Here is a 24,246-nt window from a genome sequence, read left to right as displayed (position 1 = left end):
CGGCCTCGGACCGCGGCGCCCCTCCTGCCCCTCGCGGCTTCTCGTCCGCCCGCCCCTTCCCTCGGCGCGCCGGCCCTACCGAGCCGGCCGGCCGGCCTGGCTCCCCTCCCCGGCCCCGACGGGCGGGCGGGCTGCCCTGAGGAGACGGGGAGGGGAGAGCTGGGCCGGCCGGCGGGCGGGCTACGATGCCGAACTTCTGCGCTGCCCCCAACTGCACGCGGAAGAGCACGCAGTCCGACTTGGCCTTCTTCAGGTTCCCGCGGGATCCAGCCAGGTAAGCGGCGGGCGCAGAGCTGGCAGTGCTGGCCCGCCTCCGCGGCGCTCGCTGCCAGCCGCTGGCCTGGGGCAGGCTGCGGGCTGAGGGAGGCGTAGGAGGTCGGTGCACCGGCGTCGACCCCCAGCCTTGGACCCAGATAGGGAACCGGCCGTAAGCAGAGGGCAGGCGGGCGCCCCGGACCTTGGAGCACGTGCGCCAGCGGGGGTTCGGCGTGGAGGGCACCACCCGAAGTAAGAGGCATCTGGGGCGGCGTGCGGAGTCGGGATAACATGGCTGTCTCCCTGGTTAACTTGCTGTGTGACCTCGGGCAAGTCGTTTTTCCTCTCTGGGCTTTATAGTTACCTCAGCTGTCAAAAGAGGGCCTTAGACTATGGTTGCGGTCGCCGGGGCCCTCCCCTCTCCTTGCCACCACCCCCTGGACAGTGTTTCTGTTTGGAGTCCAGCCACCTACTTTGATCTCAAGTCAAGTCAGAACTACTCCTTTCTCCGGACTTGTCAAAGCACGGTTAAATTCTGGCTCTGACCGTTACATTATCTCACTGGGTTGTTAGGGGGATGACAGGGCTTTACGCCCGAGTACATGGGAATTGGTATCGAAACCTCTTCCTTGGGGAAACCCACACACTCTGACTTATATTTAGAGAGTGATCATGTAGGGAATGTGTTTGAAAGGCTGAGGTTATTTCATAGGGCTCTCTTGTTGATTCATTCATTTAAAATCTGTGGACTGCTATATGCGGAGCACTGATGTTAGGACTGGGAATTCAGAGGTGAATGAGGCAGTGCCACTGCCTGCAGGAAGCTCACAGTCCAGTAGGGGAGATAGTATAAACAAGCAATTGTAATGTAGCATACTATTTATTAGTTCAACAAATATTAATTGAAGGCCTACTATGTGATGAACATTGTTCTGAGGAGGGTGGGCTACAGATGAACAAATCGGACATAGTCCCTGCCCTCAAAGAGATTACATTCTGGAGGGGGGAAGTAGACAAATAATCAGAACCAGTATTTTCCAAATGACTAATACATGGTTTTACAAAGACATGCGTGGATGGAGTTTAATGTAACAGAGTATTAAAAAGCTCATTGATTTTGCTTTAGATTCCATATTGCAATTAATCTAAGAAACTACTGCTTGTAGAGTTTTGGTATAGTATCAGAGAAGAACATCCCACAATTATATGGAAAAGGGAGGAGTATTTTAATAGCCTGCTCAACTGCATATCAGTGTGAAGCCAGATTTTCTTCATATACTTCAACCAAACAACATATGTTAACAGATTAAATGAAGACGCAGATGTGAGACTCTCTCCTCTATTTAACCAGATATTAAAGAGGTTTTTTAAAATGGAAAACAGTGCCATTCTTCTCACTAAATGTATTTTGTTTGTTTTGGAAAAAATGTAAGTATTTTTAATTAAAATATTTATACTAACATGTAATGGAATTGTATTTTTGGTGAATTAATATTTTTAAAATTTCTGTTTTAATTTTTAATATAATATTGATAGGTAAAACCCACATAAATAAAAGCTCTTTGGGGTCTTCAGTAATTTAAGCTTGTAAAGGGGTCCTGAGACTATAAAGTTCGATAATCCTTGCTGTGAAATATGATCTTAAAGTGCTTTCATATCATCTCATTTAATCTTCCAAACAATGCTGTTAATTATAATACTTTTTATATAACATATACTATGTGCCAGACACTGTTCCAGGTATTTTGTGTATATAATTTTATTTAACTCAATAAATTTTGGGGTAGACCCTGCTTTGCAGATGACCAAAGCAGGCAAAGAAAGGATGAGTAACTTGTCCCAGGTCCCACAGGAATATCTAAAACCCCAAGTAGGATATAATATGTAATGTATCCAGACTTATTTGACCATGGAACACTTTTTTTAATGAAACAATTCTTTGACTAATGTTCCTTGGAATACATTTTTAGAAATGCAGTAGTAGGTGGCCATTGAAGGAAACATTTAAAAAAAAAAAAAAGTGGTCACTGAGTAAGGTTGAATTGTGCTCAAAAGGCCATTAAGGACAGAAAAGTGATCATTGGATTTGGCAGAATGGAAGCCAGTAGTAATCTTGAGCAGTTTCAGTGAAGAAGAACAGAGCAAAAGCTTCCTTGGAATTGAGTAAGGAGAGGATGTGAGATAAGGAAGTGGATACACTGAAAATGGACTCTCTAACTAGTTTTCTATGATCAGGGCCAACGGAGTTTTTGAGATGGGAGGTACTAGAGCATACTTATACTGATGGGAATAATTCATTAGGGTAAATATAGGGTGTTCAGAGACCATTTACAGAGAGGTAGAGAGGAGTCTTACCTACCTGGATGTATATGTGTCTGTATACACATAAATACACATGAATCAGGAAAAGTTTCTCCCAAGAAATGACATTTGAACTAGGATCTGAAGGCTGAGTTGGAGTTAACGATGCAAAGGAAGTGAGAAAATACACAAGAAGAGTATCTCAGACTGAATAAACAGCATGGGGAAAAGGCCCTATGATAGAATTGGGCACAATGCTGTCAAGAAACTGAAGGAAGGCATGTGAGGTGGTAAAGAGAGAGTGGAAGTGATATGAAGATGGAAAGGTAGATGAGGTCCAGATTGTACAGGGTCTCATAAGACATGTGAGGAGTTGGTTCTTTATCCTAAGAGTAATGAGAAGCTACTAAAGGGTTTTAATTAAGCAAAGAATGGCTTTTTTAAACATTCACTCTACAGTGTGAAGAAGGGATTAGAGAAAAACAAGAGACCACTTTGGAAGAGATTACAGGTAGACCCAGTGAAAAATACTGGTAACTTGGACCAAGGTATTAGTGATGGAGAAAAGTAAATGGATTCAGGGAGTCATTTCCATTCTACTAAGGAAAAGACCCCAACATCTGGAGTACAGGGAACAGAGCAATGACAGAGCTGGGAGAGGTAAAAAATTTGAAAGAGAAATTGATAAAAATTTGAGAAATAATGCCATGAATATGTATGTACTTATATAAGTATAAACACATGCATGTATATATAAAGACTATTGTGGTTACATATGATTTTTATAACTTACTGAGATAAAACATATACACACAAGATCACAAATTATAAGTGTACACCTTGTTGAATTTTCAGTGACATGTCTGTGAAACCCACCCAGATTTTTAAAAACAGCATCCCAGACTCCCTCCATGGCCCTCCCATTCATTATCCCACTCTCCCCAATGGCAGCCACTGTCTGACTTCACACACCATAGTTGTTTTTTTTTGAGCGGGGGGAGGTTGGGCAGTAGAGTTGGGGGGAAGCTTTTTTAGTGATATGTAGCATACATAAAGAAAAGTGCAAAAATGGTAGTCTAGAGCTTGATGAGTTTTTACAAAGTGAACATACCCAAGTAATGTTTAAGATATAGCACATTACCAGCACCTTAGAAGTCTCCTTTGTGCTTACTCCCAGTTGTTACCCCTCTCCAAAGGTGTCCACTGTGTCAGGGGTCCCCAAGATCACCCCCATATCGAGAGACTCACTAGGGAACTCTCAAGACTCAGCATATGGTTGTATTCATGGCTAAGATTTATTACAGTGATATAGTAAGGATACACATCTGGATCATAAGGGAAGAAGACAGGCAGAGCCTGGAGGATCCATGTGCAGGCTTACTTATACTCTCCCTTTGATGAGGGATCACACAGAGTCCACTCTTCCCCAGCACTGAAAATGCAGCAATGTGTGTGCCATGTGTTTGCCCAGTGAAGCCCATTAGAGATTCAGTGCCTAAAGTTTTTACTGGGGGCTGTTCACATAGGCTGTTCTCTGCCTAGCACATACTAAAATTCCAATCTCCTAGAAGGAGGGCAGGTGTTCAGCATAAATCATATTGTTTGCACAAACAGTCTAGGCACAGTGAGCCATTCTTATCAGTTAGGGAAAGTTTTATATCAGCGTAGGGAACTTTTTACCAACCAGGATCCCAGACGCCAGCCAAGAGCCAAACCTTACAAGCAGACCTTTTTAAGGAGAGATTACTGTGTTAACTCTTTTCTGCATAATCACTACAGATGAGTTTTGCCTGTTCTTGAACTTAATATAAAAGGAATCACACAGTGTGTATTTCTGGCTTCTTTAGCTCAACATTGTTTATGAGACCGTAGGTAGTTCACTCATTCCCATTGCCAAGCAGTATTCTGTTGAATGAATATACCACAATTTATCCTTTCTACTGTTTATGGACAGAGTTGTTTCACCTTCTCCCCAACCGTTGGTATTGTCTCTTTTACAGTATAGTCATCTTGTGGGTATGTAGTAATATCTTGTAGTTTTAATTACTATTTTCCTGATGACTAATGAGATTGAGCTTTTTTTTTTTTTTTTTAATCTGTGTATTGGCCATTCAGATAACCTTTTTGTGTAAAGTACCTGTTCAAGTCTCTTGCCCGTTTTTATGTAGAGTTGTCTGATTTATTTGTAGCAGTCCTTTGTATATATTTTCGATATGAGTCCATTGTTGATATATGCATAGCAAATATCTTCTTACATTTTTGTGTATTGCTGTTTCATTTTCAAATGGTGTCTATTAATGAAGAAAAGTTATTAACTTTAGTCTGATTTATTCATCATTTCCTCTAGAGTTGGTGCTTTCTCTTGCTCTCTTTAAGGAATCTTTATTTACTCCAAGGTCATGAAGATAGTCTTGTCTTTTTGAAGTTTTAATGTTTTGTGTTTCATATTTAGATCTATAATCCACTTGGAATTTATATTTGTATATTTTTGTGTCAATATTTATTTATTTTTTATGGATATCCAACTGACCCAGCAGCATTTATTGAAACAAATCTACATTGTTGGTCAATGCTACCTTTGTCTTCAGTAGCCATAACTCTTTATTTTGTTCCATTGACCTGTCTTCCCAACTTTTTTTTTTCCCCTCAAGGTTGGCTTGGCGATTCTTGGTCCTTTGAATTTCCATATAAAAAGTTTTAGAATCATCTTGCCATCCATCTCTCTCTTTCTGTCTGTCTCTTCCTCACTCACACACACAGACACAGACATGGACTGACACACAAAAAGGACTTCTTGGGATTGTGATTATATTGAATCAGTAAATCAATTTGGGGGGAATTGATATCTTTAGAACTGGAATTCCAATCCATGAACTTATATATCTCTCAGTTTATTTAAGTATCTCTCTCTCTCTTTTTTAGTAGAGGTCTTACATGTATTTCGCTAGATTTATTCCTAAGTATTTGATATGGAAGTCATAAGTGTAGTTTTAAGAATTGGGCTCTCTGCCCAATCAATTCTTGATTGTTTGACTCTGAGTTGCTATTGGTATCAGAAAACTATTTTAGCTTGGTTCAGAGATGCTGTACAGTGTTCTGTGTGGAAGGTCTCCAAGAGATATAAGAATTAAAAAACAAACTTAACTGCAACAGCATGGCAAGGTATTTTATAGACAGATTTTATACTAAATTTTTGGATATTGAAGCATGAGATATTTATAACTATAATGCAAAACTGTGTAAAAATATGATTAAAATATATACATCTTAGGCATCATTACTTCATTACTGCGTTCAGTAATGTTTCTTGATCAAATGAAATGCTGTACAGTTTGGGTGTGGTTTTAGTTTAGGTTTGAAACTCATGACATTTTATTATGGTTTTACATATTTAAGAGGAGAGACTGTTATCGGGGTGGTGTGTGTAGGGGTGGACAGTAATGTTAAGACATAAGAAAATATACTATGATGTAATTATAAAATGAATGTTTTCAGATTTGTGACACTCTTTATCCATGGCAGGACTTCTATTCTTAGAAACTTGAGGAGTGAGGAAAAGATCTGGTTCTGACCTTTAGCAAATTACTTAACATTTCCATACCTTGGTTTCTTCATGTGCAAAAGGAGGATAATAATAGTACCCACCTATGGAAAGAATTGAAAGGAGCCCTGGTGGCGCAGTGGTTAAGCATTTGGCTGCTAACTGAAAGGTTGGCAGTTCGAACCCACCCAGCGGCCCCATGGGATAAAGGCCTGGTGATCTGCTTCCGTAAAGATTACAGCCAAGAAAACCCTATGAGGCAGTTCTACTCGGTCACATGAGGTCGCTATGAATTGGAATTGACTCAGTGGCACCCAACAACAACGTGGAAAAGACTTAGAACAGTGGCTCATAGTAAGTGCTTAGTGAGCAGTATTATTATTAGTTTTCCTGCAAGTATGTAAGCACCAAGAGGGCATGGACTTTGTCTTGTTGCCTGTATATCTTCAACACCTACCATATTCTAGATTATGTAGCATTCGTGGAGCTTGCAGTCTAGTCTGTGAATATAATTGTAGATCATAAATCATGTTGATAATAAGGCAAACGAATACAACCTTCATCCTCCTATAAAAAACTCATAGTTTGTATAAAACATGCACTTACTAATTTTCTACAATGACAGCATTCTTTCATATGCTTATTTAAGTTGAAATTCTGAAAGGAATATTAGGCCATTGGTCCCATGGTTGTGCAACTTTTTGCTTGTACTGCCAATAATTGGGTCCTTTTGATAGAATGTCCTGGGAGTTGGAAAATTCAGGTTTAAGTTCTGGTTTTGCTGCTGGTTTCGTACCTAATACCAAGCAATTTACTACTTAACCTTGTCTGTAATTGAATGGTTTGTGCTAAATGGTTTCTAAGTTCTCTTCCAACTCTGATTTTGTTATTAATCAGCTTCTCCAAATTGTTATGTTCTTGGGGGACAGGGGGCAGAGACCCGTTGTTCATAATATGTATTTGCCTTCAAACTGAATGCTAAAATGCTCATATTCCATGATTGTATTTTGGTTTTATTTGTAGATGCCAGAAGTGGGTGGAGAATTGTAGGAGAGCCGACTTAGAAGATAAAACACCTGATCAGCTTAATAAACATTATCGGTTATGTGCCAAACACTTTGAGACCTCTATGATATGTAGAACTGTAAGTAATAGGAGAGCTTCGTTTGTCTTTTCTCGTCTTTCTCTCTCACTTGCTCACTCAGTATCCAGTGGAAATGTAAATATTTATCTGTTAATGTTGGAAGGTATTCCTATATCCTGCCACATTTTTTTTTAAGAAGACAAATTTGAGCTGAATAGTATCTATTTTGTGCTTAAAAACCTGATTTTTTTTTACCTCCTTGTTCCTGATACCCCATTCCTACTCACCAGAAGTAATCAATTTTAAACTTCTTATGTAGCCTTCAGAAAATTTTAGATTATAAAAGTGTAAATTTATTTAAGGTAAATTTGGTGTTCTTATTTGGAGTAGTTTCTCTAGATCTTTTTTATGAGTGAAATCTTTATCTGAAGGTCTTTGTTTTCTTTTTTTTTTGTATTTTTTTTTAATATTTAATGTTAGAACCAACCCTTAATTTTTATGCGGTAGATACTACAACAGGGAACAAACCATATAGGTAATGTAAAAAAATTTTCCATTTATAATTTTACATCAAAACATGGGTTTCTCAGCATGACTCCTGCTAACTGTGTGAACTTGACCAAGTCACTTCCCTTCTCTGGGCCCCCGTTTCTCATGAGGCCATTAGACCAGATAATTTCTGAGGTGTCTAAAATTTTTAATCCTCTGTGATTCTGTTATTGCTATGATTCATAAAAGGCACAAATAGGGCAGATTTGAATAAAATGAAGCAGACTTGCAACACTTTAATAATGAGGCAGACATTTTTGTTAAACAAATTGTATATTCTTGTTTAGGAATATGTATCATCTCAGATGTTGGGATAGACATAAACTTGATTTGTAGAGGTACACTATAGTATATGTTATGCAGCAATTTATTTTGATATTTTTTTCAGATACATTTTGCAGAGGCATCAGAAAACTAAAGAATGATTGGGTTATTTTATTTCTCAAAATTAATTGAAGCAGATACTTGTGAAGTCACTGGGAGGTGAGCCAATTCCGGTTCAACGATTTAATCACAAATATTTGAGGGATATTTTTGCCTTGCTTTGTTAAAAGGGAATAATGATCAACCAAAATAAGAGATTTCATATGTTCAAAAGGCAAGCTACTTTTATGCTCTTGAGATTAAGTAAAAATATCCCAAATTATATTTTAAATACACAAGCCATATGCATTTTTACATTTGTATCTTAGTAATAAGTATGCTCTCTTAATTAGATAATTTCAACCAGATTAATGTGAGAAATTTAAAATATAGTTCACTCATATTCTTGTTTAGGCAGAGCATAGAACAGAAAGATGAGGTATTTTTGATTTTTTTTTTTCAATTTCCAAGTGATTCTTCAGTCTTGAATAAATGAATCCAAATGTGAGAAAATGTTCTTTCTACACATGTAGAAGACGGTGCTGCTATTAAAACCTGGTTTATTTGATAGCTATATCCAAATGTTGAAAAGTGTTTTCACTTCACTTGTTTGGTGTTTAAGATCTCATCAGTAACCATTCATGACTAGTTAAACCAAAGCCAAATACTTCATTATTTTTGATGCTAGAGTAAGATCATTTTGAGCTGTATGTTTAAACCTGAATTCAGCAATTAATGATTAAATCTTGATACTGAGTTAAAATTATCATTCATATCAGTTGAAGATAGCTTTTTTTATGTGCTACTTATAAGTAAATATTTATTAAAAAAATCGAATGTTTTTCATTTATATATTCTATTTTCTGGTCTGTAATATCTTTGAGCCTTATTTGCAAATAGCAAATTAATTTGATTTGAATTTTTAAAATTCATTAGAATGTTTTATCCTTCTCCTTTTTAATAGTTGAGAGAACATCAAGAGTTAACTGTGTGTGTTTGCTTATTTTTGAGACATTTGTACAGTGGGAAGGATCAGAAGCTTTGGGTATGATAGTTTTTATTCCCTTCAATGAGTGTGTCTCTGATCAGTCCCTGATTCAGACTTCCCAGTAGACTCAAGATCATTGGCCCAGTTCTAGAAGCTGAGTGTCATTAAGAAATCAGATTTTCCAGGGATCACAATAGAGGGTCCTGGACAGAGCTGGAGAAAAATACAGAACAAAATTCAGACTCACAAAAAAAGATCAGACTTACTGGTCTGACAGAGACTGGAGAAATCCGGAGAGTATGGCTCGCAGACACCCTTTTAACTCAGTACTAAAGTCGCTCCTGATGTTCACCCTTCAGCTAAAGTTTAGACAGGCCTATAAAACAAACAATAACACATGTAGTTCAACCATGTATATGAGACTAAATGGGCACACCAGCCCAGGGACAAAGACGAGAAGGCAGAAGGGGACAGGAAAGCTGGACGAGTGGAAATGGGGAAACCAAGGTCAAGAAGGAAAGAGTGTTGACACGTTGCGGGGTTGGCAACCAATGTCACAAAACAATGTGTGTATTAATTGTTTAATGACAAACTAATTTGTTCTGTAAACTTTCACCTAAAGCACGATTTAAAAAAAAAATCAGATTTTCTTCTTTGTGTTTTGTTTGAGGCATGAAATTCAACTGGAAAATACTGACTCTAAATAGAAATTCTTCCCAATTGTGTTTAACAACTCTTTTGGTAAACCCAAGAAAATGTGTCCTGGTTAGCCAAATTAATTTATTATTTGTAAATAAAGCTCAAAGATAGTGTGTTCTGTTTAGATATTTGGGGTCCCTTGGTGGGGCACGTGGTTAAGCACTCGACAACTAGCCAAAAGATTGGCAGTTTGAACCCATCCAGAGGTGCCTTGGAAGACAGGCCTGGTGATCTGCTTCTGAAAGGTCACAGCCTTGAAAACGCTATGGAGCAGTTCTACTCTGCATACTTGGAATTGCCATGAGTCAAAATTGACTTAATGGCAACTGACAACAATATTTAGATATTTTCCCTTTGTATCTTCCAAATCTCCCTTCCCCAGGTGAAAAAATTTAGGAGTTATTATTCTTGTTTGGCATAGTCTTTGAACATGCTTTAATAGTTTTGAAATAATCACTGCTTCCTAAGAAGACTTCTTTAAATGAAGTGTTCTTTGTCTTTAATCATTGAAAATTGAGGAAGAAATTAAAGGAACTGCTTCTTTGGACTAGCTCGGAGGAATGTAGTAGCAGTTATCCAACTGTTTCTCTCTTTCTTAATAAACTTCTTGTCCCTACCTGGCCTCCTCTGGACTGGCTGTGGAAGACTGTCACCAACTAAGTATGCATAAGCTCCTAGCCAGATTGGATTAGGTAGAGAATGATCATCCTTCAAAGATAAGATCATTAGAACTGGAAGAGAATTTAGAAATACCTCCTTTACTGTTCGCAGAAATGTGATTGTGTATATCACTTCTGGTATGAGAGATGATTTCAGGTGGCACATGAATCAATTTTTATTTTAAGAAGTTCTGTAATACGTGTTAAAAATATAACTAGCCTACCAAATCATTAACATTGCTTAAGACAATGTTAACTAAAAAAGTGAGTGGATTATCTAAAAGTACAGATGGTGGTATAACTGAAATGGCAAGCATTATGATCATTAGTATGTGAATAATTTCATTTTAGGAAATGGTGATCTAGTTCAGGGTTATTCAGAATGTGAAACCGAGGTCCAAAAAGGGAAAATAATTTTGCCAGGGTCTCATAGTGAGTCACTGGTAGAGTTTGGACTAGTTCCTGAGTATCCTGGGTCCCAGTCTAATATTTTTTTCACTGTGCCTTGATGCTTCTCAGTAATATTAGCAAAAGTAGAATGAACAGCACAGGTAAAAGAGGGAAGCATTAGTATAGAACATACAAGAGGGTAGATCATTTGGGGGACTTTTGTGCCTGCTGTAGATTTGATGAACTCACGGAAGGACAGAACAGATAAAAATAGCTGGGAGGCTGAATTAGAAATATATATATATACAAAATACAAATACATTTTTTTTTTATGCCTACCATCAGTTCAGATCCTTGATTTATAATAGCAAGATTGCCAGGAGAGCAAATGCAAAAAATATTTAGAAATAACAGACTGACATGACTTGACATCATCAAATTCTGCAAGTCTCTACATTTTAGAGCTGGGGTTGAAAGAGGGCTAGGGAAATCATTCACGTGGAGTTTGATTTATATGTAATACATTCTTAGGGATCATTTCTTACTTACTAATACTTTTCTTTTTCAGAGTCCTTATAGGACAGTTCTTCGAGATAATGCTATACCAACGATATTTGATCTAACCAGTCATCTGAACAATCCACATAGCAGACACAGAAAACGAATAAAAGAATTGGTAATGTCTACGTGCTTTTAGCTCACCCTTACCCCACAATACTATGAAATCAAATAATGGGTGCATTTATAGTAAAATTGATCCAGGTTATTCTGTATTTCAAAGGTAGTGTTATGGGAAATGAATGCTTTGGTTATTGTTAAAGTAGCCTGGATATGATTAGTTTGTTTTAGTATTTAAATGCAAAAATCTCCCTCAAATTTATTTGGGCCAAAGAGTGCTGTTAATTAAAGGCCACTGGTTTATTCCCTTCCTGGGATGCTACTTTTTCTTCTGGAGTAAGGAAAGTAGAGTTGAGGTATGCTTCCAGAATTCAGCACAAAGTGATAAAGGGAAAGCATGAAAGTTAAGAGACATGGGGGATAGTTTGAGAGATAAGCATTCTGTCACCACTAAGTACTGACAAGGTTTAGAAAAAGCTTTTAAATCTCTCTGTATTGTATCATGTGTACATGTATTTATATTGATAGCCTCCAGGTTGAAACGTACCTGTTTTTTGTTGACCTTAGGTGTACAAACTTAAATTACTCAGACTCCTCAGTTCATGGCTTTCTGTCATCCTCATCATTGGCACGGCCCTTTTTTTTTTTTTTTGCCTTGTTCATCCACTATTACTGTTCCCATTCTCCTCCCTATTGGTATCCAATTTAGTGTATTTAATATATAACATTTCAGTTCACCTGCTGTGCACTTTTTAAAGATAACATTTATCTAATTTTTCTCATGTTGTTCTATTTTTGTCTTTCATATTTAGGAGTTTATATGTATGGTCCCCAGTAAGATCTGACTTTATTTTTCTCCTTGTAGACAATCAGTTCTCCTAACATGAGTCTGTTAATTCATCCATCCTTTTCCCACTGGTATAAGATGCCACCTCTGTCTTGTACCAAGCTGACATATGTGCAAGGCTGTTTCTGTTCTGTTCCGTTGATTACTTGTCTGTTCACTGTACCACATGTTTTATTACCATGGTTTTATAATACATCTTACTTTCAAATCGGGTGATTTCTTAACTCTTCTTTTTCAAAATTAGCTATTTGTGGACCTTTATTCTTCCATATGAATTTGAGAATCATTTTTGTAGTTTCCCTAGAAATTCGGTAGGGATTTTCATTGTAACTGCTTTGAATTGACATCTTTACAATATTAATTTGTCCTACCCATGAATGGAAGAAACAAAGTTGCTAACAAGTAACAAAACTAAATACTGGTTCTTTGAAAAGCCTATTAGTTTTAGGAGTGCAGTGAGTCAAAAATATGAAAATTTTTCAGGGTTTTTGTTGCTGTTCTTTAATAGAGAATGCATACATTCTTCCTTAGATTACTTCCTAAGTACGTTATGGTTCTTGTTGGTATAGATTATAGGCCAATTCTGGTTGAGATTGTTTCCAGCAGTTTTGAAAAAACTTTTTTTCTTAATCGTCAACTGAGTTTTCTAGGTAGCCGGTTATATCTATAAATATAGATATATTTTTGTCTCTTCTTCCTGTCCTTTCATTTTTTCTGTTGCCTGTCTTACTGTTTAGTCAAGATCCCTAGTACTGTGTTCCACAGTCCCAGTAATGTCACAGCTGACAAATGTGCCTTGTTTCATTGCTGTGGGTATTGTTAGATAGCTTTTATCAAGGTAAGGAAATTCCCTTTTAGTCCTGGTATTCAGTTTTTATTATAACTTGTTGAACTTATCAAATGCTTTTATTACATCTACTGAGTAGAAAAGTTTACATTTTTTTTTCATTCTTTAATCTGTTGAATTACATCGATGGATTTTCTGATGTTGGACCATCTTTGCATTTCTCTGAATCCTAACTGTTTGCAAGATATCTATTTTTTATATACTATTGTATTCAGTTGGTCAGTATTTTATTTAGGATTTTGCGTTCGTAACTATAGGTGAATTGACCTATAATTTTCTTTTCATGTACTCTACTTATCTAGTTATGATATTAAGGTTCTGTTAGCCTAATAAAGTGAGTTGGGTAGCTGTCCTTTTTAAAACAAAATTGTGTAAGATAGACACTATCTGTTCTTGAAAGTTAGGTAAACTTGGTAAAACCATCAAGGCTATAGGGCTTGGGGTGGATGTGGGAAGATTTTGATTGCCATTTCAGTGTCTTTATTGGTTTTCTCTTTCTTCTTGTGTTTTATATGTTTTTAAAAGTTTATGAACTTCATCTAGGATTTTCAAATGTGTGACTTTTTCTGCTCCTAAAATTAATTTAATTGTCTTTCCGAAGAACTAGTATTTAGTTTTCCAGTGATTGCTATACTTGTGAGCTGTTTTGCTGGTTTCTTGATTTGGAGGATTTACTTTTTGGCTTTTTTTGTAGCTTCTTAAATGTTTAGCTCATATTTATGTGTATTCACAGCTGTAAATATCTCGTAAGTCTGTTTCAGCTACATCCCATAATTCTAAACATGTACCACTTTCATTGTTCAGCTCTAAGTATTTTGTAATTCTCCTATTTCTTTAATGTAGGATTATTTTTGTTTTTAGTTTCCAGACTTGGATTTATTTTTTAAGATATTTTGTATTTTTTATTTCAAATGTCTGATGATTCATAGAGGGTATGGGTAGTATATATGATGTTGATTCTTTCTGGTTTTTTTTGCATCCATCGTTGCTGTTGAATTCTGATGCCAGATTGATTGTTGTTCCTTTTTAGGTGAACTGCTTTTTCTCCCACAAAGCTTTTAGAATTGTCTCTTCATTTTCAACATTTTTAATTTCACTTAACTATACCTAGATGTGAGTTTTTTCTTATCCAGCCTGTTTAGCATTTTACAAGTCCTTTCATTTTGAGGACTTACATCTTAAGTTCTGAGAAATCCCCAGTTTTTATTTCTTACCCTTGATTTGTTTATCTCTGTTTTACCAAAACTCCTTATAGATGAATGCTGACACTTATACAACATTCTTCCACATCAGCTTTCTTTCCCAGTAATGTGTACCAGCGGTAAAAGGCTCAACCACTTCCTGTCCTGTAGCTGTCATTTCCCTGTACCCTGCCTTTCAGGGAGCCTCACACACCTCACAGAAGTCACACTCTTTTCCAGATCTACGATCCCTTGTTGTAATTGTGCAGCTCACAGGATAAGGAGGGAGTATTCTGGGTTGGCCAGCTTGCTGATGTTTCTTATTGTCAACACCATGCCCAGTACTGCCCAGCAGGTACCTTGCTGTCTCCAGCTGGCACTGGCACTGCTACTTTCCTACCACAGAATAGTAATGGGGCAGGCCGTGACCTAAACATTGTACAAGATTGGAAGGAGGGAAAAGGACACAGCTGGAAATTTCTTCAGTTTACCCGTTTGTGCCACTTGTTCTCTCCTACTCTAAGCTGTCATTTCTCTTCCATACTGGCACTCTATGACCGTCTGCTTCACAGGGATTTCTCATAGCTTTTGTGTTCGATTCTGGGATCCAGCAGCCTTCTTCTTATGTGGCATCTCTAGGGTTAGATGGGGCAGGGGAGTGATTTGTGTCCTCTTGAGTTTGACCCCAAGTGCCATGGTGTACTTTCATGCCTTTTATTAGCCAGTAAATACTTGTTACCCGAAGATATGATAATTTAGGTATAAAATAAGTTAAACGATGTATTCTTCCCCTCTAGGACTTTCTTTTAACCTTGGAGTCGTTAGCAAATTATTGTTCTGGTTTTCCTGTCATCTGTTTGTTTGAGGAAGGTATTCCATGTAAAGAATTTATAGTCTTAGAAGAATTAAATTTGGCTTAAAATATGCTTTCTATTTGTGAGCCTAAGATAATATTCAAGAGATCAGTTTTCTCAAAGATGATTTGTTTTTTTTTCTTTTTCTTGTCATTTAGAGTGAAGATGAAATCAGGACACTGAAACAGAAAAAAAGTAAGTGATAATGTTAATGGCTGAACTTCTGAATGCCTTTTAAAAAGGCCTTGATCTGGTAAGGACAAATAAATATGTTTTATGTCCAAAACCCACCTTAAGAATGGATGTGAGAGTGTGGTAGGTTTTGTCCTGTGGTCTGTCAGATTAAAGTCTCAGTTCACTTGTCTTTATTGACTGCCACTATGCCATATACTTTGCCAAGTCCAGGCCTCACAAATGACTCCTCCCTCTCTCTTCCAGGTGCTCTCAGTGTGGCAGGCACACAGGCAGAGTGTCCCAGTGTAGGGAAAGAAGGGCAACAGTAAGGGCAGGAACAGAATCTCTCTCCACCTAATTTGTGTCCTTGGTGAAATGTTAAAGAAGTAAGTGCTCTGGGGCACTGAGCACTTCTTGCAGGTGCTGATGCCTGAGTTGTGTCACTAAAGGATGGGGGCTAGTAGTTGTTTTTGTTCTTGTCAGTTACTATATTACTCATCCTCTTCCTGCTGCTGCCATTGTTATTATTAACATAACCTTTTATGATGCTTACTGTGTGCCAAGTCATTATTCTAAGTGCTTTACTTATATCAGTTTATTTAATTCTCACAGTAACCCTGAGGTAGATATTATTATTTTCCTCCTTTACGGAATTTTAAACATTTCTATGTTATTGGAGCTTCTGATAGTTCATGATGGTTAGAAAATGAGCAGCCTGGAGGGGACTACAGGGGCCAAAACTTACAGGGCTATGGGCTGATGGCAATAGAAAACCCTTGAGGGGTTTGTAAATAGGTAATGACATGGACCTGATTTTCATGTTACATAAAGCATTCTGGGTTGAATTAGAAAACATAACACTGGAGGCAAGGGAGAACAGGTAGCACACCAAACAAGAGTTGAAAGACCTTGAGTTAAGACAATGGTAGTGAGAATGGAGATGAGGGGATGGATTCAGGGAACTCAAGAAACTTATAAGTCTCACATATGGAAGGATGCCCAAGAGGAGAGAGAGTTACTTTTCACTTTATACTTACTGGCTTTTCTATTATGAGCACCTTTTTGAAAAAATAAAAACAACAATTAATTCTTTTTGATTGGAAATGGAGAAGTAATAGACGAGAGGGAGAGAGAGGCAGGCTGGCAGGCATCCAGGATAACCTCCTTTTCTGGCTTGTAAAAACCTGTATGCTCATGATAGACATCTCACCCCTGACTAGACCTAAAGAGAGGACTCCTCTTACAAACTTAGAAAAAAGCTACTGCTGACTGAATGCTCACCAGGCCAAGCACATGCTTAAGTGCTGTACATATGAGACTGCAATTAATTCTTCAGAGGCTCCGCAAGCCACAAACCCTGATAAATTAAGAACAGATTTCTCAGCTTGGCCTTCAGGGCCTTATACAAGATGGCCAGAACTTTTCTTCTGCTATTTTTCTACCACAGCTTTTTTTCAAATTACTTTTATTTTAAGCAGCCAGACCCTTTCTTCAAAACTTTATCCCAAAGTTTCATAGAAGGATTCTTAACCTCAGCACCTTGGACATTTTGGACTGGATAATATTTTGTTGTGGGGGCAGTCTTGTGCATTGTAGGATGCTTAGCAGCATTCCTGGCCTCTACCCACCAGATGTCTTGGAAGAAGTACAACCAGAATGCTCCTTAGAAGGAAGGATGGCAAGACTACGTCTTACATACTTTGGACATGTTGTCAAGAGGGATCAGTCCCTGGGAAGGGACATCTTGCTTGGTAAAATACAGGGTCAGCAAAAAAGAGGAAGACCCTCAACAAGATGGATTGACACAGTGGCTGCAGCAGTGGGCTCAAGCATAACAATGATTGTGGGCATGGCGCAGGACCGGGCAGTGTTTCATTCTGTGGTGCATAGGGTCGCTATGAGTTGGAACTGACTTGACGGCACCTAACAACACCACCACCACCCACCAAATGTCAGTAGCACCTCCCCACATACAGCTGTGACAACCAAACATGTTTCTAGACATTGCCAAATGCCCCCTGGGGAGCAAAATCTTTCCAAGTTGAGAACCACTGCTATGTAGTATATGACTATAAGAAATTTAGTCATATACTATATATGACGAATAAGGAGTTCCTGGGTGGCACAAATGGTTAAGCACTCTTGACTACAGTCACACATTGCTTAACGTCCACAATATGTTCTGTGAAATAGGACCTTATGTGATTTAAAAGTTGTGTGAACATATTATATACGGGCAGTCCCTGGATTACGAATGAGTTCTGTTCCTAAATCTCTCTTGAAGTCCAATTTGTACGTAAGTTGGAACAGTTAAGGTACAATTTGTATCTAACATCAGTTAGTCAATGTTTGTCTTCGTATATAGTATATAGATTGGTTCAAACAAATCTGTCTTGGAAGAACTACAGGCAGATAGCTCCCTAGAAGCAAAGATGGCAAGACTATGCCTCACATACTTTGGACATGTTATCAGGAGGGATCAGTCCCTGGAGAAGGACATCATGCTTGGTAAAGTAGAGGATCAATGGAAAAGAGGAAGACCCTCAGTGAGATGGATTGACACAGTGGCTGCAACAGTGAGCTCAAGCATAATAACAATCATGAGGATGGTGCAGGACCAGGCAGTGTTTCGTTCTGTTGTACATAGGGTCACTATGAGTCAGAACTGACTCAACAACTCAACAGCACCTAACAGCAACAACATAGTATATAGTATACCTTTCTATGCTTAAAAAAATTAAAGAAATACTTCCAGATACATTAAAACATCTTTACCACAGTAATAGTAACAATGTTTTGATGCACATCGCAAAGTAGCACATTTGTTATTATGAACCATTGTATGTACCTCAGATTTTTAATATAATAGACTTTACAGGGATTGGTTTGTATATAGGTTATACACAGGTCTGACGTTCGTAACCTGGGGATCATGGACATAGATGCGATTCAGTTTTGCCCGAACAGAGATTATGCAGCGTGTGACTGTACTAGTCAAAAGATTCGTGGTTCGAACCCACTCAGAGGCACCACTTGGAAGACAGGTCTAGCTGTCTGCTTTCAGAAGGTCACAGCCTTCAAATCCTATGGAGCAGTTCTACTTTGCCCACATGGGGTCTCCATGAGTCAGAATTGGCTCAACAGCAAGTAACAACAACAACAAATATATGATGAATAACAGTGCCATCTGAGTTGGGGAGGGGCTGGAGAAGGATGCTCCCTGACCTTGCTGAAACCTGCAGAAGATCTGAGAGTCCCTGAGATGGCTGGAAGCATGGTTTACACAGGCATGTCAGACTAGGTTTCGCTTTGTACCTGGACAGCCTGCTTCCCTGTTTCACCTTGGTGCTTTTGCTGGAATTCCTCCTGCCGTCTGAAGTGCCCTCTTTGTCCGTGTCCTTATCCTTGTCATGAGAAGTGCAACTTCTTTGTTCTGAATTTTGTTTTCCCTCACCGTGATACTGCACAACTGTTGGTGGCCCTCTCAAATCTCTATGTTCTAAGAACTAAGTTCTAACTGTGATTCCTCAGATTTGGATGCTAGTCCTGTATGACTGGGCAGGACACAACCTTGCAGTTTTCCCATCCAAAGATTAAAAAAAGGCTAAGATTTCTCATATTTCAGCCCTAAAAGTTACATGAACCTATATTATATTGGTGTGTATAGCTGTCTCATCTCTCCTGTAAAACTGTGGCTTAATGGTTTGATAGAAATAGCCTGGACCCTGGAGCCAAACAAGCTTGGATTTAAATTTCACCTCCATCCTTCTAACTGCATCTGTGACCTTGGGCAAGTTATTTACTGTCCTCATCAAATGGGGTTGATGCCACCTGCCTGGAGAAAGACTAATGTGATGCATATAAAAAGCCTAGTACAGTGCCTCAATAAATAGTAGTTCCCTAGCCCTTCCTTTTCTGAGGGCATGGACTGTCTATTATTACTCTGTATGATATATGAAATGCCTTGTTGTTAAGTCTTACAAGAAATTGTTTCTATCTTATAACAGCATTTGCATGTACTATTAAAATATATCTGTTTACAGTTTTTGTCTCCCCACTACAGTGTGTCTTTTTTTTTTTTTTTAACACAAGGGCTATTTATTTGATACTGTACCATTAAAAGGACCAGGAAGGAAAACCTAAATTCAAGGCAGTCAATTGAATTGTTACTCTATTCCAGTGGTTCTTAATCTTTAGCTCACATTAGAATCACCTGGAAGGCTCGTTCAGCTACCTCTTGTTGGGCCCCACTCCCAGGGTTTTCGATTTAGCAGGTCTGGGTGGGCCCAAGAATTTGCCAAGTGGAGCTGATGCTGCCGGTGTGGGGACCACACCTGGAGAACCACTGGTCTAGTAGGTTAGTGAGCATTAAGGAGCACCTGGAACTGGTTTTATTCATTAGGATTGTGTTGATCTGAAAACAGTGATGCATGTCTTATTTTAATGTCTGTATCCAAGTTTCTGAATGAGTAGGTGCCCAGTAAATGTTGAATGAATGAGTTTGTGGATTTTAAATATTTAATTAATCAAAAATAAATTGTGTTTTGTTTTGTTTCATTGCTCTCGAGCCTGTTTCTAAAGTTAATTCTTTCTTTTCCAGTTGATGAAACTTCTGAACAGGAACAAAAACATAAAGAAACAAACAACAGCAATGCTCAGAACCTCAATGCAGAAGAAGGAGGTGAAGAACAGGATGAAGACATTTTACCTTTAACCCTCGAAGAGAAGGAAAACAAAGAATACCTAAAATCTTTATTTGAAATTTTGATTCTTATGGGAAAGCAAAACATACCTCTGGATGGACATGAGGCTGAAGAAATCCCAGAAGGTCTCTTTACTCCTGATAACTTTCAGGCTCTGCTGGAATGCCGCATAAATTCTGGTGAAGAGGTTCTGAGAAAACGCTTTGAGACAACAGCAGTTAACACACTGTTCTGTTCAAAAACACAGCAGAAGCAGATGCTAGAGATCTGCGAGAGCTGCATTCGGGAAGAAACTCTCAGAGAAGTGAGAGACTCACACTTCTTTTCCATTATCACCGACGATGTGGTAGACATAGCAGGGGAAGAGCACCTGCCTGTGTTGGTGAGATTTGTTGATGAATCTCATAACCTAAGAGAAGAATTTGTGGGCTTCTTGCCTTACGAAGCTGATGCAGAAATTTTGGCTGTGAAATTTCACACTACGATAACTGAGAAATGGGGGCTAAACATGGAGTACTGTCGTGGCCAGGCTTACATTGTGTCCAGTGGATTTTCTTCCAAGATGAAAGTTGTTGCTTCTAGACTTCTAGAGAAATATCCTCAAGCCATCTACACACTCTGTTCTTCCTGTGCCTTAAATATGTGGTTGGCAAAATCAGTACCTGTTATGGGAGTATCTGTTGCATTGGGAACGATTGAAGAAGTTTGTTCTTTTTTCCATCGATCACCGCAACTGCTTTTAGAACTTGACAGTGTAATTTCTGTCCTTTTTCAGAACAATGAAGAAAGGGGTAATGAACTAAAGGAAATTTGCCATTCTCAATGGACGGGCAGGCATGATGCTTTTGAAATTTTAGTAGACCTCTTACAAGCACTTGTTTTATGTTTAGATGGTATAAATAATGACACAAATATTAGATGGAATAACTGTATAGCTGGCGGAGCATTTGTACTCTGTAGTGCAGTAACAGATTTTGATTTCATTGTTACCATTGTTGTTCTTAAAAACGTTCTATCTTTTACAAGAGCCTTTGGGAAAAATCTCCAGGGTCAAACCTCTGATGTCTTCTTTGCAGCAAGCAGCTTGACTGCAGTGCTGCATTCACTAAATGAAGTGATGGAAAATATTGAAGTTTATCATGAATTTTGGTTTGAGGAAGCCACAAATTTGGCAACCAAACTTGATATTCAAATGAAACTCCCTGGGAAATTCCGCAGAGCTCAGCAAGGTAACGTGGATTCTCAGCTAACCTCTGAGAGTTACTACAAAGAAACCCTAAGTGTCCCAACAGTGGAGCACATTATTCAAGAACTTAAAGATATATTCTCAGAACAGCACCTCAAAGCTCTTAAATGCTTATCTCTGGTACCCTCTGTCATGGGACAGCTCAAATTCAATACGTCAGAGGAACACCACGCTGACATGTACAGAAGTGACTTACCCAATCCTGACACACTGTCAGCTGAGCTTCATTGTTGGAGAATTAAGTGGAAACACAGAGGAAAAGATATAGAGCTTCCATCCACCATTTATGAAGCCCTCCATCTGCCTGACATCAAGTTCTTTCCTAATGTTTATGCATTGCTGAAGGTCCTGTGTATACTTCCTGTGATGAAGGTTGCCAATGAGCGCTATGAAAATGGACGAAAGCGTCTCAGAGCATATCTGAGAAACACTTTGACAGACCAAAGGTCAAGTAACTTGGCTTTGCTTAACATAAATTTTGATATAAAACATGATCTGGATTTAATGGTGGACACATATATCAAACTCTATACGACTAAGTCGGAGCTTCCTACAGGTAATTCAGAAACTACTGAAAATACCTAAGAGACTGTTTTAAAATAGGTTTTCTATTTGATATTTGGAGGAAAAGCTGTAAGGCATATATAGGCCACTTAATCACTGAATATCTTTGCCTATAGGCCTCTGATTATTAGCCATTGATAATCTACCTATTTAAATGGCCCCTCTTTTGAACTGTCATGCTTTAAAGATGTATCTGTTCTTCCAGAAGATAGCAGTTAAAGTGCCACGTTTTGTTTCTGTGTGATCTCTCTTGTGGCACTCTGGAGTTGTTTTAGTTAAGTCATTTTAGACATAACATCATCACTGTGGATCTAATTAATCAGGCAGGTATTGAGTTACAGTCCTTTTAAGAAATAAATTTTGAGGAGGTGTGGGAAGAAGGAATATATTTTATAAAATGTTACAATGAATCTCAAGACTGATCTTTGACTAGTGGGAGTTTTAAGTATGTTGTAAAAAATCTGTAATGGACAGTGAAGGGAATTACCAGAGTGAGACAAACTGAGCTAGCCAAACATGTCTTTATCAAATGAACCTAAAGGAACAAGTTACAGTTAAAGTTCGAATGGAAGAGCTTACCATTGTTCCACATCTGTTTGCTGCTGTTTACATTCCTTTGTTGAGCCTACACCTTCATAGACTTTTTGGCAGGTATATGTTGAACACTTCTGTTTCATGGTTAAGACAGAATCTGAGGCCATGGACACTAACAACTGATACATCTGTTGTCTTCTGTCTTTTCCATGACTACATCTACTGCCTCATCTTGATTTATAAGCAAAACCTGGAAAACCTACAAAAATAAGTGTTTTGTGGTTTATCTAGGAATAATACAGAAAATATTACTGTTATTTTTGGTGAAGAAGATCAATTTTGTACAGTTTATTTCAATCTAAATAAAATGTGAATTTTGTTTAAAGTCGAGGTATATTGTTTTTGGTGGGGACAGAACAGATTCTTATGGTAAAGTCTCAAAAATATTTATCAACTTCACAACTCTTGAAGATGGGTTCTTAATTTTTTTTTTTTTGTATGTGTTTTGCTACTTGGAGTATAAAAAAAAGACAATTGAGGCATTATATGTAAGGTTTCTTCAACTGACAATTTTTATATTACCTACTGTATGACCCCTGATGTAAATTGTCAGAGTTTGCATTGTTGCTGGCTAAAATGTAAATGAATGAACATAATTGCAAAGTTGTCACTGAATTACGTTGGGTACAGTTAGTGTCATTCGAGTTTCAGAAAGCAGAATGGGGTACATTTGCTAGTATGCTGGATCTTTAGCTACAGTGCATTTCCCTGCCATGGGCAAACCCAGCAGATGTGTCAAACTGGGACACATTATCCGTGCAGGTTATAAAAAAGATAACAGGGTTTATCTTATAGCCAGATCTCTAAGGAGGTGCCTCTGTCCTTGGCAGAAAGAACTGAGCTGGTTCGTGATGGCAGAATGACAGTGAAGGAGACACAGAAATGACCTTTCAAATAACTGCATCCAGTTCTTAGGACAATTAAGAGTGGTGTGACCTTGGCAAATTACTTAACATGGGTATGTTTCCTTAACTATAAAACCTGCCTTGTGATTGTGCTATGAGGGTTAGATAACTTACCAGTTACGTATTGCTGCTTAACAACATCCTAAAACTTAGTGACTTAAACAATTGATCATTTTTCACTGTTTTGTGGGTTGGCGGGGCTCTCTTGTGCAGCTGCACTCAACTGGCAGGTTGGCTGAGGGCTGGGTCTCTCCATGTGGTCTTTCATCCTGTGCTTATGGCATGGTGCTCAAGAAGGCAAAGGCAGTAGCTTCAAAGCCTAGGCTCAAGAACTCACAGAATGTCACTTCCACCACATTCTTTTGGTCAAAGCAAGTTGTAAGAGGAAATAGACTCTTCTTCTTGATTGGAAAAGCAGCAAAATATGGCCCTGTTTTCAGTCTACCACAGTAGTGTATCCAAAAACATTCATGCGACAAACATTAGTTAAGCTTTTAAGGTGCCCAGTGTTTGTTTTTATAACTCTGTATATTCTCTCTAAGTTAATTTGGGAGTCTATTGAAAGATTAAAAACTCTAATTTGTTAAAAGCAGGGTTTTGAACCAGTTCAGTCTGGTTCAACCCCCTGCTGAGAATTTGTATTTCCACCCCAGATATACTGAATCAGAACCTATAGTTTAACAAGATCTCCAGGTGATTGAGGATCTTGTTAAAATGTAGGTTCTGATTCAATATATTTGAAGTGAGAAGGTATCAAAACAGAATGTACTTGGAAATTTATTCAAGATTTACCATATCTAATTAGAGGAATTTTTACTTTTGACATATCCACTCATTAAGTGCTGCTTAAAGTATGTAATTCATATAATGCAGGGAAATTGCAC

The 24,246-nt window shown here is 38.2% G+C and overlaps 1 protein-coding gene across 3 annotated transcripts; it reads left to right on the top strand.

Moving 5' to 3' along the window:
* Positions 1–45: 45 nt before the first annotated feature.
* THAP12 (THAP domain containing 12) lies at positions 46–24,017 on the top strand. Of its 3 annotated transcripts, none has more exons than XM_023736572.1 (6): positions 46–274; positions 7,121–7,241; positions 11,398–11,505; positions 15,335–15,371; positions 19,951–21,855; positions 23,288–24,017. In XM_023736572.1, the coding sequence occupies exons 1-6, from the start codon at positions 186–188 to the stop codon at positions 23,341–23,343; spliced, it is 2,316 nt and encodes a 771-aa protein (XP_023592340.1). In that variant the 5' UTR covers positions 46–185; the 3' UTR covers positions 23,344–24,017. The 3 variants fall into 3 exon arrangements, with proteins under 3 accessions (XP_023592340.1, XP_004382037.1, XP_023592341.1); XM_023736573.1 differs by lacking the exon at positions 46–274 and adding an exon at positions 6,328–6,451 and having other exon boundaries at positions 23,288–24,016; XM_004381980.3 differs by lacking the exon at positions 23,288–24,017 and having other exon boundaries at positions 19,951–22,782.
* Positions 24,018–24,246: the final 229 nt, after the last annotated feature.

Source organism: Trichechus manatus, unplaced genomic scaffold (assembly GCF_000243295.1).
Source record: "Trichechus manatus latirostris isolate Lorelei unplaced genomic scaffold, TriManLat1.0 scaffold00088, whole genome shotgun sequence".
NCBI classification, from domain to species: domain Eukaryota; kingdom Metazoa; phylum Chordata; class Mammalia; order Sirenia; family Trichechidae; genus Trichechus; species Trichechus manatus.
Note: the sequence above shows the minus strand (reverse complement) of the source record. Positions and strands in the feature narration are given on the sequence as shown.